Here is a 16,524-nt window from a genome sequence, read left to right as displayed (position 1 = left end):
CTCATCACAATTAGAGTTGGACAATGAATGTCAACTCTGTCTCTGATCTCTTAAATAAGGAACAAAATATTCTCCAACATTTATCCTGCCTTCAGATTGATTGTCTGACCCACTTCCCTCACCAGCATCTGACTGACAGTGTGACCAGGGAGGAGTCCCAAATTTTGTCCTGACTTGCTGTAAAACTGTCTTTCTTGCTGAAGCATGTTTTTTTCTGGGACAAAGCAGTTCATCACAAACAGGTCACTTCTCAATCAAGTGAAAGGCAGACGCTGCAGGGGGCTGGAAATCTGAAATAAAAACCAAAATTGCGGGAGAAACTCAGCAAGTCTGGCAGCATCTGTGGAGAGGGAAACAGAGTAAATGTTTCGAGTCCAACATGATTCTTCTCCAGAACGGAAGACTTCAAAAGCAGCTATGGCTCAGTTGTAAATTTATTTTTAGTTTCATTAAGTTTACAGATGGAAGATCCACACTGTAAGTAATCTAAAATAATCTCCACACTGTAAGTAATCTAATCTAAAAAAATACACTAAGATGCATGTTACACATTAAATGAAGCACATGTTACAAATCAGAGTGGTTGATGTTGAATTACTTAGCTTTGAGATTTACTTTCAACACGATTGGATAACCTGAAACAATGACAATGCGGTGTAAATGGTGGTTCCATTGGCTCATTGTTCAAAGCACAAATTGCAAGCTCACTTAGAAATTCAGTGGATGAAGAAGGAGCTGGAATTACATGCAAATTTTACCACAGAAGCTAGTAAACTTGGCCAAACTAAAACTTACACTTAATATAACAAGACAAGGCGGATGGTTACTCCCAAGACTGCATCCTGCCAGTCACTGAGAGCATGGTCAAGCCTTTGCCACTGGCCCCTCAATGTCACTGATTAACAGGAATCAATCAATCAATTAATCTCAATCTCCAAACCTGAGACCCCAATAAAGACCTGTGTTGAATGTCATCCTGCCAACCAGATTTTCAATTTTGTGGCTCAGTCAGTTTTGGGATCAAGCCAACCATGTGCTTCCAATTTCAGAATCTCTCACTGAGGTTTATCGAATGTTTTTAGAAAGCCCACATTAACAACATGGACAACCAACACAAAGAAAAAGAGCACAGCAGATGCTGGTGGTCTGAAACCAACATAAGCAGAAATTGCTGGAGAAACTCAGCAGGTCAGGCAGTGTCTATATGGAGAGAGAAAGCAGAGTTAATGTTTCAAGCCCAGTGAGCCTTCTTCAGTATTATTCAGAAGAAGGGTTACTGGACTCAATGTTCATACTGCTTTCTCTCCACAGATGCTGCCATGCCTTGTTGAGTTTCTCCAGCAATTCTCCAGTGTTCATGACCTCTGTTCACTAGTGCAGTCACTTCTTCAGAAAGGGTCATTGAGCATCAACTGTGATTTTGAATGGAAGAGAGGTTTGAGGGGCTGAATGGCCTACTCCTGCTCTTATTTCTTTAGTAAGATGGATCCTTTACAAATCCACGCTGGCACTTTCTGATCCATGAAAGAAAATTTGAGAAAGTTCAATCATTTACATGCTGGTGTAATGTCCCAACCAGAGACGATTGGATAAGTGGGCTCTGCAATTCCCTGGTTTTCCTCACAATGACACATGCAACTCTATAATCTGGTGGAGCAGTTCTTTATCGACCATGCTTTCTGATCACTCGGTGTAACAGAATTGTAAAAAAAATGAAACATTTTCAAAACTTTTCACCTTTTGTTTATCAAAACTAAGACAAGAAGAGCAAATTCCAAAATTACAATAATTGCCCTGCCACGTAAATTTCTATAATAAGACAATATCACTGCCTGTGTCAGACAATCGCTTGTAGGAACCTAACCCGGTGCTAAAACGCCCCTGGAGCATTTAAGGAAAAGGAACAGGCCAAAGCACATGGACTACAAGGATGTGTCCAGGATTGGAGGATTTAAGCTGTAGGGGGAGGCTGAACAGGCTGGGGCTGTTTACCCTGGAGCGTCAGAGGCTGAGGGGTGACCTTATAGAGATTTACAAAATTATGAGGGGCATGGATAGGGTAAATAGACAAAGTTTTTTTCCCTGGGGTGGGGGGAGTCCAGAACTAGAGGGCCTAGGTTTAGGGTGAGATGTGAAAGATATAAAAGAGACCTTAGGGGTAACTTCTTCATGCAGAGGGTGGTACTTGAATGGAATGAGCTGCCAGAGGAGGCTGCAACATTTAAGAGGCATCTGGATGGGTATATGAATAGGAAGGGTTTGGTGGGATATGGACCAAGTGCTGGTAAATGGGACTAGATTAGGTTAGGATATCTGGTCGGCACGGACGAGTTGGACCAAAGGATCTGTTTCCGTGCTGTATGTCTCCAGGAGCTATGACTCTAATTTGGAAATGTTCCCCTATACATTGCTGTTCTCCTGAATTGTCCTCATGAATGCAAGACAAAAAGCTACAATAACATGTGACTTTTTTTTGAGTAATCCTCAAAAAGAAACATTAACATCCTTCATTCAGTCAAATAAATAGAGAAACACCATGACACATATGCATTTCTACACAAACAAATATGTATAAGCTTGATTTTACATGATTTAAAATCAGTTCTTTTTAAGAAAATTAAGTTTGATTTCAAAGTCATATAGAAAGAGACATAAATAATGTGAGTAAGGAAATGGATGATTGTGCTCTATGTTTGGTGACAAAATGCAGTTGATAACACTCCTGTGAAGCATTTTGGGTACATTGCTATCCTGAAGGGGCTGCGCAAATGCAAGCTGTTGTTGTAAAATGAGTCTTGCCCTAACTTTAAAATCTTGCCTTCCCTCCTGTAGTTGCATGCACTCAAAGTGAAAGAAGATCTGGGACTTTCAGTATTGCTACTAGTTCAGTGAAGTAGGGATGATACAGTTAACTAGTTCAGTGACAATGGATGCCCTTGTTAACCAGGACACTGGTTAAAATGACTGCGCTTGCATTCGGCTCTGTCCTTGCAGCCTGGATATGAATGTGCTGTTTGCAGAAACAAGCCATCGGTTACAATACCAAGCAATCTCTGTTGTTTCTCATAAAATGAACAAAGAACTAAATCACACAAAGTTCCAAGCGTAAAGGTGAAATGGACATTCACAAGAATGAGGCTTCTTATCCAATTGCTGTGATTGAGCCCCGTCGCTGTTGTCATGAGCAGTGGGTGGCTAACACTTACCACTCAGCTCGAGAAGCTTCTGTGTCACCTCAAAATCACAATCCATCTTTGTAAGCACTTGGGAGCCTCTGCCATGATTAATGCTGGGAACTGCACAAAGTCAGACTGTCCCGTAGGTTGTGGTCTGTTTACTCAGTCACAACCCAGACACAAAACCAGAAACAGCTCACATTGCACAAGCCAAACAGGCTTCACCGAGTCACTTGGAATTTCACTTCCAGCTATGCACCAGACCTAACAATCACACTGGCACAGTACTTCTCAGAGTGATAGCAGAATGTGAGGTGGGCTCATGTGGCTGAGAATCTTTGTTTCCCACGTCAAGCTTCTTGAATGAGTGGTTCTCAGAGCCAACTTTTAATGGGTGGCTTTAAACTGGGCTGTTTCAGGATGTCGTAGGGACATCAAATGCATTTCACAGCAACTCCTGTTCTGCTGCACTGGGTTACCAACAGTCACTCCAGTGTGGATACCACCACATTTCAGTATTGTTCCACAGTCTCTGTTGGCATGCAGTGAGTTCTCCCAAATTTTCCAAAACCAGCCAGCTCAAAAAAAGATATTGCTCATACATTCCTTTAGCTGTAGTAACTATTGAATTGTGGGTGCATCACAGGATGAGGGAAGATCTTGGGTCAAATAGAGACCATTTAAGAAAGCAGTATTAATGGCTGAAAGTGGTAATAGGTTCGGGGGCTCTCCCCACGTTCATTTTTACAGGTTCATTTTGAAAGAGGTTTGCAAAATGGGAATCCCACAATGAATTTTAATTGGTGATGGGGTCCCAAAGGACAGGAGGGGAAATTCTCTGATAGAATTCAATATGACAGCTATTTAAAAGAGGGAAGTTACACTCTTCTGGCAACCTATCCATTTAACTCTCTAACCCTTGTCTTTTTGAAAGCTATTTTGGTCGTCCTGGGTCAGAAATAGCCTTCTGAGCATCAATGAATCATGAAAGAGGCCTCAATGTTTAAACTTCCCCTTGTTTGCAATTTACATTTGGTCTCTCTGATGATTCACTCCTTTAACGACAGAAATAGTATTTCCTTAAATACAAGCCCTTCGGATGGTAGAGAGCTCACAGAACAATATTCCTGACTAAACAGATAAAATGATCAGGATAAGTGACAGAGTCAAAAAGTGTGGTGCTGGAAAAGCACAGCCGGTCAGGCAGCATCCGAGGAGCAGGAGCGTCGACGTTTCGAGCGTAAACTCTTCATCATGAATTCCTCAGATGCTGCCTGAGCATCTGTGCTTTTCTAGCGCCACACTTTTTGACTCTGATCTCCAGCATCTGCAGCCCTCACTTTCTCCCAGGAACAAGAAATTACACGGTGGGCAGTTTAGTCAGAGTATTTACGGTGATTCCAGTCACTTAAAGTAAGCTTGCAGGGTGCAGCAGATGGTGAAGAAAGCAAATGGTATTTGGGCTTCACATTGAGAAGATTCGAATGGAAGATGTTGTGTAATATGGATGAGTGCAAGGTTATTCATGAGGAGTAAAAACAGGAAGGTAAATTATTATCCGAGTGATGATGGGTAAGGGGGAGGTGCAACAAGACCTGGGTGTCCTTACACACCAACCTGGGTCCCTGGCATTGTGAGGCAGCAGTGCTAACCACTGAGCCACCCTGTGTTCCTTTGCATCAGTTTGAATTGAATTGAATTTATTGTCACGTGTGCCGAGGCACAGTGAAAAGCTTTGTCTTGTGAGGCAGATCACAGAGTTTTACATGTATGTCCCTTATTCTGTAATGATGTCTCCTAGATTGAGACTCCCCCCTTAGTGGAAACATCTTCTCAAAATCTCCTCTGTCAACCCCTCCAAAGTCTGGAAATATTCAGCAGCTACGTTCAGTATCCGTGCAGAGAGAGAGGAGCAAAGTTAATGTTTTATGTCTGATCGGACTTCTTTTGGACAGCATTTGTGGAACTGAATCCAACATTGTACATTCACACTGCCTATCCTCTGACTTCTCAGCAGGATTAGCAAACACTAAAAGATCCTGGGGATGAACAAGTAGAATTTAACCCCTTTTGATGTTTATCTATGATGTGTGACCCTGAGCAAGCAGAGAGTGACGTGGGACTGGGACTTGCTGGATAAGGGGAGGTGAGTTCCAGAACAAACCTCTCTCTCACAAACTGAACCAATCAAAAGAAGCCTGAACAATCACTGACCTGATTTCTCCTGAAGGAGCCAATAACACAACAGGAATGAAGATTTGGAATAAATCTGCCCTTTGAAGAGCAGAGCTATAAATTTGTAAATGGTTATAGATTTGCTCTTTATAAGAACCTAATGTTCTATTGAGAGAGGTTCCAAAGATTAAATTGTAGTTTCCACATGGATACAGATCATTTGACCTTCGACCTTCCTTAGACATGTCACTTGGCCATTGAGGTAGGGCTATTTAGAATATTTCAGTGTATTTACCCTCAATATATCCCAGCAGAAATCCAAACTAGAAGCACAAATAAGTTGTTTCCAATCTCTGCGACAAGGGGACAAGAGAGAGAGTCATTGTTCACACTCAGTGCAAGAGCAGAGCCGCAGCTGTCATGAAAACACAGTAGACAGCAATACTGTATCTGGTCAAGTACATTGAAGATCCACTATCCTTAATCAAATATGACGTGTGAAACTGTTCATGTCCCCTTTCATTTGAAACACATTGGTATGAGCTACCTCCATGTTCTGCAAGGTTGTTTATGAAGAAAAGGCATTCATCTTCATTTGAAGAACATTCCAATGTCTGGCCCTGCATCTTCCATGAGTAATCTGCATGATGGGATTGCTTAGGGCATGAAAGGTAAACTGAGCCAAGGCCCTCCAGGACAAGAGCAGGATCCTCTCCTTGTGAGGAACGGTAAAACGCAACTAGAAAAAAGAATACCAGAACCATTAGTGCTCCATCTTATTAAAGCTGTCTTCAAACATTCTCAGGTATGAGGACAGATCTGACATATTTCATTAGTGCTCCATCTTGTTAAAGCCGCCTTCAAACATTCTCAGGTATGAGGACAGATCGGACATATTTCAGGACTTCTTGCCTTCGTTTCAGTTCAGCTAGACACTTCAAAGAGCCATAAACATTCAGATCACCAAAGGATCTGCCCCCTCTACCCTTGACTGGCTCATGCTCTTTGACAGAACGATCCAAACTGATCGCACTGACCCCGCACTGTACCCTGGGCTCAAAATGTTCCTCAGCTTCAAACTGCGATGACCTTTGTTCCAGTCACCGTTTGTAAAACATCCCATATACCGTCAAGTCTCTGTGCAAACTGAGCTGCACATGCTGCTGGGGATGAGGGAAACTACTGTGACTGAACCTGTCACTGAAGGAGTCCTTGAGGTCACAGGTAGAAATCTGCTCCTTCAGTGGACAGTGACATTTGGGAAAGGTGACAAATTGAACTTCCACCCAGTCACCTAGGTCCCCCACCAGATAGAAATGTGAAAATGACCCCTACTTCAGAGGGGATTGTGACTGGGGGGGTGGGCTTCTGTGAAGGGCCGGAGCTGCATGATTTTATTTACACTCTGTTTCCCACAGACCAATATGTTGAGAGGGGGGGGGGGGCTTTGTTGGTGTTGGGGTTGGAGGGAACAGCGTCTGGCTGGTTAAACCTGTGTGCATCCGCAGCAACAAAGTGGAGCTAGGCTGATCGGGATTGTTCCCCAGTGGGAATGGGAATGTCACGGTGTTGGGAATGGAATATTCAGTGCAGCATCAGAACAATGCAGCCAGCACGATGGTTCGATCAGTAACGGGTAGATCATTGACCTACAGGGGCAGCAGGGTGTACCAGCAACAAGATGCACTGCAGCAACTCAACAAGACAGCACCTTCCCAACCCGTGAACTCTACCACCCACAAGAGTGAGGGAACAGACACATGGGAACACCACTTTGCAAGTTCCCCTCCAAGTTACTCAAAGTTCTGTCTCGGAAATACATCAGAATTCCCTCACTGTTGCTGGGTCAGAATCCTGGAGCTCACTCGCTAACAGCACTGTATCTACCTCAAGGACTACAATAGCTCAAGATGGCAGCTCACCACCGGATACCAAAGGGCAATAAATGTTCACCTGTCTGACATGCTCACATCCCATGGGTGCAAGAAGGTAAACAGACAGGATGCATGTTCCATTATCAGTGTCAATGGTTGTAATCCTGATGAACACCATTTCACTTCAAAGATGAACATCAAGATTGAAGCTCCAAGAAAGCATTGAAATGTTTGGGGTGGCACGGTGGCTCAGTGGTTAGCACTGCTGCCTCACAGCGCCAGGGACCTGGGTTTGATTCCAGACTCAAGTGACCGTCTGTGTGGAGTTTGCACATTCTCTCCGTGTCTGTGTGGGTTTCCTCCGGTGCTCCGGTTTCCTCCCACAGTCCAAATTTGTGCAGGTTAGGAGGATTGGCCGTGGGAAATTGCCCATATTGTTCAGGGATGTGTAGGCTGGGTGCACTAGTCAGGGGTAAATGTAGAGTAATGGGAAGTGGGTTTGGTGGGATCCTCTTCGAAGGGTCAGTGTGGACTTGTTAAGCTGAATGAACTGTTTCCACACCATAGGGATTCTGTGATTCTATAACATTTCACCGAGTGGGGAAAGATTTGAAATTCAGGCAAGAGCAGTTAATGTTTTCATTCTCCCTTTCCCAGGTGAATTTCAATCCCAGTTTTGTAACTGGTGAGGCCTCCAAATATTTAAAAAGGACAGAAAGTTGGGTGCCTCTAGATAACTTTGAAACAAGAATGTAACGGTTTGGAATGTTAAACCAAGATGTGATTACAATATCTTTTGTTGCAGTTTTAGTCAGAAACGTTTCTGATTATTTTGTGTCTTTGTGATTGAGCTGCTCAGAGAAATCATCCATTCATTGTAACAAGTGACCTTCATAACTGCTGTGCTGTTCTGAGCGATAACATTGAAATGAACTGAGACACTGATTCTGTGGCCAGATCAATAAGAGCGAGAATTGCTGTACTCTCTCTCAGCGGAATCTCACCTCTTTCTGAAGGACATTTGCTGTGATCACCATTTTCAGGATCTTGGATCAGGTAGCTGTGAAAATAAATACAATGCTGAGGTAAGTCTGGGTTTCCCCTGTGAGGTTAGTCACAGGACATTAATGCTTTCACAGCTTTCACATTCCAAAAGGGAGATTATCAGCAGGGCATAGTTAGTCTTCATTTCAAAACAAAATCAGTGTTTTTCCAATTGCCTCTTACATGCCTTGGTTTACAAAATATTTTCAGGACGAGGGAGATTCTGCTGCCCACGTCCTGACTCGGAGTACTCTTCACCGATCATTCCAGTGCCCAGTGGTCTCCACTGGCTTCCAGTGCACTCTCAAACCCAGATTGGTGCCGTTTAATGGGAATTGTACTGGGTAATGGGGATTCAACTAAACAATGGACACTACACTGGGTAACATGGGTGCTACTGGGTAACTGGCATTCTAAAGGATGTGGAAAAGGTATTGCACTGTGCGCTGTAGTGATCATTGTATTGGGCATTGTAATGGCCATTGTACGGACACTGTAATGGGTAATGAACTAGAAACTGTAATGGGCATCGCACTAATAGGAACATGCTCCCTAGGTTACAAGTGACCCCTTCAGTGCCCGGTCATGTGAGCGAGAATAGACTTCTTCAGTGAGTCACTGGTGGAATTGTGTGCAACTACACATGCTGGTAATGCTGAAAGAAAGGCCTGTCTTTAGGGACAACTTCAAAACATCCCAAACCACTTTGTAACCAGTGAAGATCTTTCAAACTGCTGTCATCATCCTAATATAGGAAGCTCCCACCAGCAGCAGTGAAATGTTGAGGTGATCAGCTGACTTCAGTGACTTTGTCTGAGGGGTAAGCACTGGCGATGGGAGAGACCCACATCCCATGTGTCATCAAAACAATGTCGCAGGATCTTCTGCATCCCCCGGAGGGGGCAGAAAGGAGTTCAGTTTAAGGTCACACCACAATGGGGGTACCCCGAGGGCCTGAGGGCTACTCTGAACTGTCAGCCTCGATTAGTGTCCCTTGGGAGAGCAGAAGATGGGGCTTTGGAAAAAATAAGAAAAGGGATTTGAAATATGGAAAATGGTTCCCCATACGTACCTGGAGTGAGGTGTGACAGGGACACAATTCTTCTCTCTGACATCCCAAGCACAGTAGGGGTCCCTGGCCATGACGCAGCTTTCACAGCTTTCATTATATTTTTCACACTGCCTCAGTGGGAACCGAAAGACCTCTTTAGCAGTGGTAACGTACAGAAGTTTCTAGAAAGACAAGTAAAAATATTAATTTCACTGCCTTTTTTTCTTAAAACAGTAAAGGATTCCTGTTACTGCCTTTCATTTTCAGGTCAGGTGGATGACCCTTGACCTTTGTACTTACAGCTTCAGAATCCAGGGACATTGATGAGATAGGCCCTGGCTCCTTTAGAATTGTAAGTTCTGAAATGATGAAGACTGACTGTCCGATTTCCAGAACCTTCTGGATTTTGCCATCTCCTGTGGGGAGAAAAGAGAGACTCGGCGTTTCAATAATGTCAAAACCTGGTGAATTCACATTCCTCATGATTGGATATATGTCGGCGGAAATCTCTAGAATGGTCAAAAGCCCCAGTGTGAGAAACTGGGCCTTTGATATTCATAAAATAGAGGTTTAATATGAAAAACTATGATCTCAATGGAGCCAATGGTGATTGTTACCTGAGAATAGTTTAGATGAGAAAGAATCAAACATTGGCAAAAAACATCAGAAGTATTGTGGTGTTCTTCTCCCAATCACTGCCGTGGGGTCTTTAACTCGCCCCGGGGCCACTTGGGGCCTTGCTTAACTTTGCACCAAATGTAACAGTGTCCAATTTTACATTTGACAAGCAACAGAAGTCTTCGATTGACTGACAAAACTAGAAACAAAATGTGATTCTGGATTCGTGGCCCTGGAAAAGCACAGCAGGTCAGGCAGCATCCGAGGAGCAGGAAAATCGACGTTTCGGGCATGAGCCCTTCATCAGGAATATGTCGATTTTACTGCTCCTCGGATGCTGCCTGAACTGCTGTGCTTTTCCAGCATCACTCTAATCTAGACTCTGGTTTCCAGCATCTGCAGTCATTGTTTTTACCTAGAAACAAAATGTGAGGCCATTCATCCCATGAAGCTCATTCTGTCATTTAACTGGTTTGTGGGTTGATCTCCAAAGGAAGAGAATTGCTTTCTCTTTATATTTAATCAAATCCATATTCACATAAGGTCACAAAGTAAACTCCTGTCAAATCCTGATGCATTCTGGGCATTAGCTTCGGATCATTATTCCAGTGGAGGGGTATCAGGCTTTGCATATTTGTAACTTCCTCCAGCATTTAGTCTCAATTTGCAAGGACACGTGGCACTGAGACACAGAAGCAAACCAGGAGACCCTGCATCTTCACAGGTTCACTCATAGAAGTGTCTGAAATGTTATCCCGCAGTCAAAAACATCCACGGGTGTTGGAAATGGATTCAATGTGACATATTGAAATGAGAATTGGATAAGTGCAGGAAGAGCTGAAAATGTGTTGCTGGTTAAAGCACAGCAGGTCAGGCAGCATCCAAGGAACAGGAAATTCAACGTTTTGGGCCAGAGCCCTTCATTAGGAAGGGCTGATGAAGGGCTCTGGCCTGAAACGTTGAATTTCCTGTTCCTTGGATGCTGCCTGACCTGCTGTGCTTTAACCAGCAACACATTTTCAGCTGTGATCTCCAGCATCTGCAGACCTCACCTTTTACTCTAAGTGCAGGAAGATAAAGGTTGCCAGGCGACAGTAAATGAGTGGGGTAAATTGGATGGCAAAGGAACAGCATGGAGGAGAGGGACAGAATGGCTTCTGTCTGCGCTGTGTAATTCTGTGGGGTGTCCCATTATGCTTTACCTTAGCGCAGATGAGAGTTAATATGTCGAGTATCAAGTTATCTACAAGTGGTAAAATCAGGTATCTTCTCATCTGTACAAAGGGTTTGGTGGGAAGACTTACCCATGGCCAGGAAAAGGACATAGAACACTGTTCCATTGAAACCAACAACGGAATCCACGACGATTTTCTTGAAATGATCCTCATCCTTGATGACAAGGGGGCTTTTTCCGATGGGATGGATTGGACTCTCCATTTCAGGATGGTGTTCCACCATTCTCAGTATATTACTTTCCAGAGTTTGAGTGTCAGTCCCACACTGCAACAATGTGAGAAGAATAGAAGGCTGTAAGTTATCTTGTGACGAGACACACTTTGGACTCCCTCGACACCACATGATCTCCCCTTCTAGCTGAGGGACCAGAGAGTACCTTGCATTCAAAGCTACTGAATCCTGACCTTGTTCACACTCAGACCCTAAACTCAACATGTGACAATTGGGTGACCCCAGAGTGAAAACAAGGGATTTGTGGGGGGGTGACAGAATCCAAAGGGGCACAGACAAAACTAAAACAAGTTATGACTTTCAAAGGAGCAAAGGTTTCTGGTAAAATAATGTCCCATTGTTCTACTGAAGACAGGATTGCAGTCAGAGATGAATACAGGACTATCCCATCTCAATCTCTACTCCACAGCCACCATTGTACCTTGGAGCTTGTCACCCCCATTACTCAGCACATGATCACAGTAGGGGTCATGACCCACAGCTTGAGCACTTTTGCTCTTAGATATTTGCTTTTTTGGCCAACAACTCATTTGGATTGATCTATCCTGGGAGAAAATAAAAAGTTAAATGGTAGGGAAAAGGAACTGAAATTAAGGAGAATAAGCTTTTCTGTAAATTGACTGGTGAATAATGAGATGTCAACGACTCACCAATTCAACCAATCAGCAAAGAGAAAAGCAAGGAGAAACTTGACACCTCGACGCAGCATCAACCAAATTTAGAAGAAAAGTAATCAGGAAAGGATTGTATTTGATTGGATTTGATCAGTTCAGTAACGTGGAGATTGGATGGAGCAGTAATTCACACTGAACATCACCCTCTGGAGTATGTGATGGTACTGAACACACCGTCTCGGTCAGTATCCATGGAGCACCAGCTCAGGACCAGTTACATCAGTAAATTCTGGGATATCAGATTTAACTGAGAGTTATTTCTCAACGTGAGGTATTTGTACTGTGTGTGCTACAACACACCAGTCTTTGATGTAGACATTGTCAGCAATGTATTGTAGTCAGTTTAATTGGGGGATAATTCCATTTAACTCTGCCTTCAATCCATTTTGAGATACTGCCCAGTTAACTACAGCCAGTACGTGCCACTAAACCGTGTATGCTCATCCCACACTTGAATGCCAGTCGTCCCATTATAAATTCTTCTGTGAACATTTATAATGGGATCGACCTATGTAAAGAAGGTCCACCTTACAATGAAACTCTCTCACCAGGAGTGCCACTGTGGTGCCTCAGTTCAGCATCGCCCAGTTCCTCAGCTGGTAATGTTCCTCAAACTGCATACAACTCTGCTGTTCAAATTGCTACAAGTTTTGTTTCTTCACCATAAATTTTCAAACAGAATAAAATCATTGTGTACAACGAAGTACAAAATGGTGACTTCGAATTGACACAGAACTCCGCCACCCTCTGAGACTGCTTAACTGAAAGATTATACACTGTGTTCCCTGTGTAAAACCCATGCCCGAATACCTCATTTAATAAAGCCATAGAAAATCCAATTCTTCTATCCTCACATAATAATTAAAACATTAATTAGACTGAAGTGTTTCAGTCGTTTTCTGGATCTGGTTAAACCAGTGCCCAAGTGAACAAAAATCAGCAGCTTCTTACCGTCCCAGGTCTTGGGTCAGGAATAGATTCAGTGAATCCTTTAAACATGGAAGTACTGAACACATTATTAATGTCCTCCACGGAGTATGTGCAGATTGCTGACCCGTTCCTAAACACAGACAGATGATTGAGTGAAAGGTTCAGTGAGAAAGGGAATTAAGACAGTTTGTACTGACATTTCATACAAGACCAGAAAAGTGAAAATCCAGACCTTGGTTTTCCTGAAATAGAAACAGAAAGTGCTGGAGAAACTCAGCAGGTCTGGCAGCCGTTGTGCAGAGAGAAACAGAGTTAACGTTTTGAGTCCAATGTGACATTTCTTTGGAAAAGTCTTCAGTGTTTGGAAGAAAAGTCTATTGGACTTGAGACGTTAACTCCGTTTCTCTCTCTCACAAATGCTGCCTGACCTGCTGAGTTTCTCCAGCAATTTCTGTTGTTACTCAGATTTCTAACATCTGCAATATTTTGTTTTTAATGTTGATTTCCTGCTTACTTTTAGATAAAATGTTCCCCATCCAAATGGAAAATTTTCAAAACTGCTTCTGAAGTTTTGAACTTCTCATCACTGAAGCTGCATTGGATTTGAGAGCAGGATTGGACTCTGATGGAAATTAAAGGCAGCTCCTTGGACAGTGGGAGCCTGACTGATACTTCACTCTGACAGACTCTCCCAGTGCTGGCTCCATGCACTGGCCATCACAAACAACTGTAAGCCCACCCCCTCCCTCTCTGCCCACACTACAGCATCAATCCTGAGGTGGCTACACAGGGTGTGTTGAGACTTTATCACAACCTCTTTCCCGTTTCCAAATGCTTCTAAGACAGTTTTCTCAAAGAGACTGTGTCCCTTTAACCTTATAATGAGGCCCACACTGTGTGACCTGGTAGGAGCTGCCAGATGCAGCACTCTCCCTGGCTTCAGTCGCTTTGACCACAACTCACAGACACACATTCCACCCTGAGTGGCATCTCGCTCAACTGGATGCTAAAGACATCTTGTCCCAAAACTGGAATCTGGTGTGTGTGTGTGTGTGCGCGTGTGTGTGCGTGTTTTGCATGTATGTGTGTGTTTGCGTGTGTTTGTGCTTATGTGTGTGTGTATGTGTGTGTTTGTGTATATATGTGTGCACGTGCGTATGTTTGTTTGTGTGTGTGTATTTGTTTGTGTGTGTTTCTGTGTGCGTGTGTGTGTGTCTGTGTCTGTGCGTGTGTGTGTGTTTGTGTGCGTGTGTGTTTGTGCATGTGTGTGTTTGTGTGCGTGTGTGTGTCTGTGTGCGTGTGTGTTTGTGTGTGTCTGTGCGTGTGTATGTATGTGTGTGTGTATGTGTGTGTGTGTCTGTGCGTGTGTGTGTGTCTGTGCGTGTGTGTCTGTGCGCGTGTGTGTGTCTGTGCGTGCGTGTGTGTTTGTGTGCGTGTGTGTCTGTGCGCGTGTGTGTGTTTGTGCGTGTGTGTAGGATTTGGTTTCGCTCCTTGTGTATGACCTGTTCTGAACATGTCACGATCTTGCTGACTCACCAGTTACTCTGAAAAATCCCGTAAACGCGGTCTCCACTCTGAGCAACAAAGACATCTTGAATCCTGTTGAAATGCACATTTTCGGATGGAACATTACACAGCAGGCGAGCTTTCAGAAAGGTTGCCCATTTATTCTGCAGTTGGAATCGGGAGCCACCTCTGTCATCCTGTGGAGGAGAGAGATCACAGCCTGAAGTATTCCCTCACACACACAACAAACCCACGAGAGCTGGAGTGGATCCATAATCTCCCACAGAGAGACCAGAACGTATGGTCCCAGGGACTGAGCTCCGAAGGGAACCTGTTCAGATGGTTCAAGGAAGATGCTTCCTCTAGTGGAGGGGAGACAAATATGAGGGGACACAGTTTAAGAATAAAAGGTTACCCATTTAAGATGGAGATGAGGAGATTTTGCTCTCAAATGGTTTTAATTCTGGGGGTTTCTCTTCCCTAAAAAATAGTGGAGATTGCAAGTCATTATTTATTCAAGGTTGTGTTAGATAATTCTGCTAATTTTTAAGAGTTTGTTTGATTGCTGACAGACAAGGCAGTCAAGGTTCACGGAGGTCAGTCGGGAAAGTGGAGTAAAGACAATAGCCAGATCAGCCATGGCTTTACTGAAGGGCAGAGCATGACTGAAGGGCTGAAGGGTCTGCTTCCATGTTGCCACGGCAACTGCCCCAGGATTTGGGAGACTGAGACATATCAGAATCAGAACAAGAGCTACAGGGTTGAATGCAATTACAAATGACATTTCCATCAATAAAGAGGAGGATTCACTCATTGTAAACATGGGGAAACTGGGGAGGTTTCTCTAACAAGTTCCAACCTGAAACTTCAGTTGTCTACCAGGTCAGGAAGGCGAACATTTGGCCCAGTGTTGGGATAGGACAGTCCAACAGCACCCTAAAGGGGCTCTGTAGAATATTGAGGACAGACACTCCTTCTCTCAGGAAAATGTAATGACAGGTTATAATGAAAATTCGAGTCCATGTATGAAACATCCAGCTGTAAATATCAACCATTAACTTCATCTGTCGGACGCACCCACCTTACACACACGGGCAACCCGTGATATCCAGGGGTCAACGTCCAGGTTTTCTGCCGAATTCCTTTCCCGGAAAAAGAACAAAACGTGTTCACCTATTGGTGACATTCCCACAAAACTGGGATCTAAATGGGTAGGAGAAGAGAGGGAACAGGAACATGGATCAATAACATCACAACATGAAGACTCAAGGGCACAGTCCGCTATAGCTCAGGGAAATACATCTTAAATTGGGAACACGAGACATGGGAAACTATACATGACTGGAGTCTACAGAAATGCAAGCCTTGCACTCAAAGGCTGGCATTTCTGCAGCACCATGTGTTACCTGAGTCTATCATAAAGCACTTTGTGGCCAATGTTAGAATTCTAGTTACTGTCGTAGTACAGGCGACACAGGAGGCAATTTACTCAACGTGAGCTCCCACAAACAACATAGGGATAAATGATCAAATTGTGTTTTACGACATTGATGGAGAGAGAAATACTCATCAAGGCACAGGGGAGAATCTGTTATGATCCCAAAGAAGACTACCAAATATTTGTTATAATCTGGTTACAGCCAGGAACTTCAAGTTTGTTTTAAGTGGATGAAGTTTGAGACCCACAGTATATAAAACGACAGGTATCCCTCACTTTGCAAATGTTCGCTTGACGCAGTTTTGTTTTTACAAAAGGCCTACATTAGTACCTGTTTTCAAGAAGCCAAAGAGGATTGTTGCTTTTACGTGAAACGTGATACTTTTTCCATGTAAATCACCCACCTTTGCTTTACGCCATTCCTGGCATACAAAAGGTTTCCTGGGAATGCTCTACTTTCGGATAGTGGGGGTTATCTGTATACAATTTATATTCTAGCATTCAATTTTAACACAGCATAACAAAGGATTGACAGACAAACTGTGGTCAAACACCCCACAGAGCACACCAA

At 43.6% G+C, this 16,524-nt stretch overlaps 1 protein-coding gene across 1 annotated transcript in view; it reads right to left on the bottom strand.

The window, feature by feature from the left end:
- Positions 1-416: 416 nt before the first annotated feature.
- Positions 417-16,524, bottom strand: part of LOC132834865 (semaphorin-7A-like) — a 50,193-nt gene continuing 34,085 nt past the window's right edge. Inside the window, exons 7-14 of the mRNA XM_060853968.1 lie at positions 15,597-15,718; positions 14,546-14,712; positions 13,031-13,139; positions 11,243-11,438; positions 9,621-9,736; positions 9,342-9,502; positions 8,230-8,285; positions 417-6,090 (exon numbers count right to left, since the gene is read on the bottom strand). Of these exons, the coding sequence (XP_060709951.1) occupies positions 5,744-6,090; positions 8,230-8,285; positions 9,342-9,502; positions 9,621-9,736; positions 11,243-11,438; positions 13,031-13,139; positions 14,546-14,712; positions 15,597-15,718 (1,274 nt within the window). The 3' untranslated portion in view covers positions 417-5,743. The remainder of the gene's footprint in view (positions 6,091-8,229; positions 8,286-9,341; positions 9,503-9,620; positions 9,737-11,242; positions 11,439-13,030; positions 13,140-14,545; positions 14,713-15,596; positions 15,719-16,524) is intronic.

This window comes from Hemiscyllium ocellatum, chromosome 42 (genome assembly GCF_020745735.1).
Source record: "Hemiscyllium ocellatum isolate sHemOce1 chromosome 42, sHemOce1.pat.X.cur, whole genome shotgun sequence".
Classification (NCBI taxonomy): domain Eukaryota; kingdom Metazoa; phylum Chordata; class Chondrichthyes; order Orectolobiformes; family Hemiscylliidae; genus Hemiscyllium; species Hemiscyllium ocellatum.
This window is presented reverse-complemented; position numbering and strand designations above follow the sequence as displayed.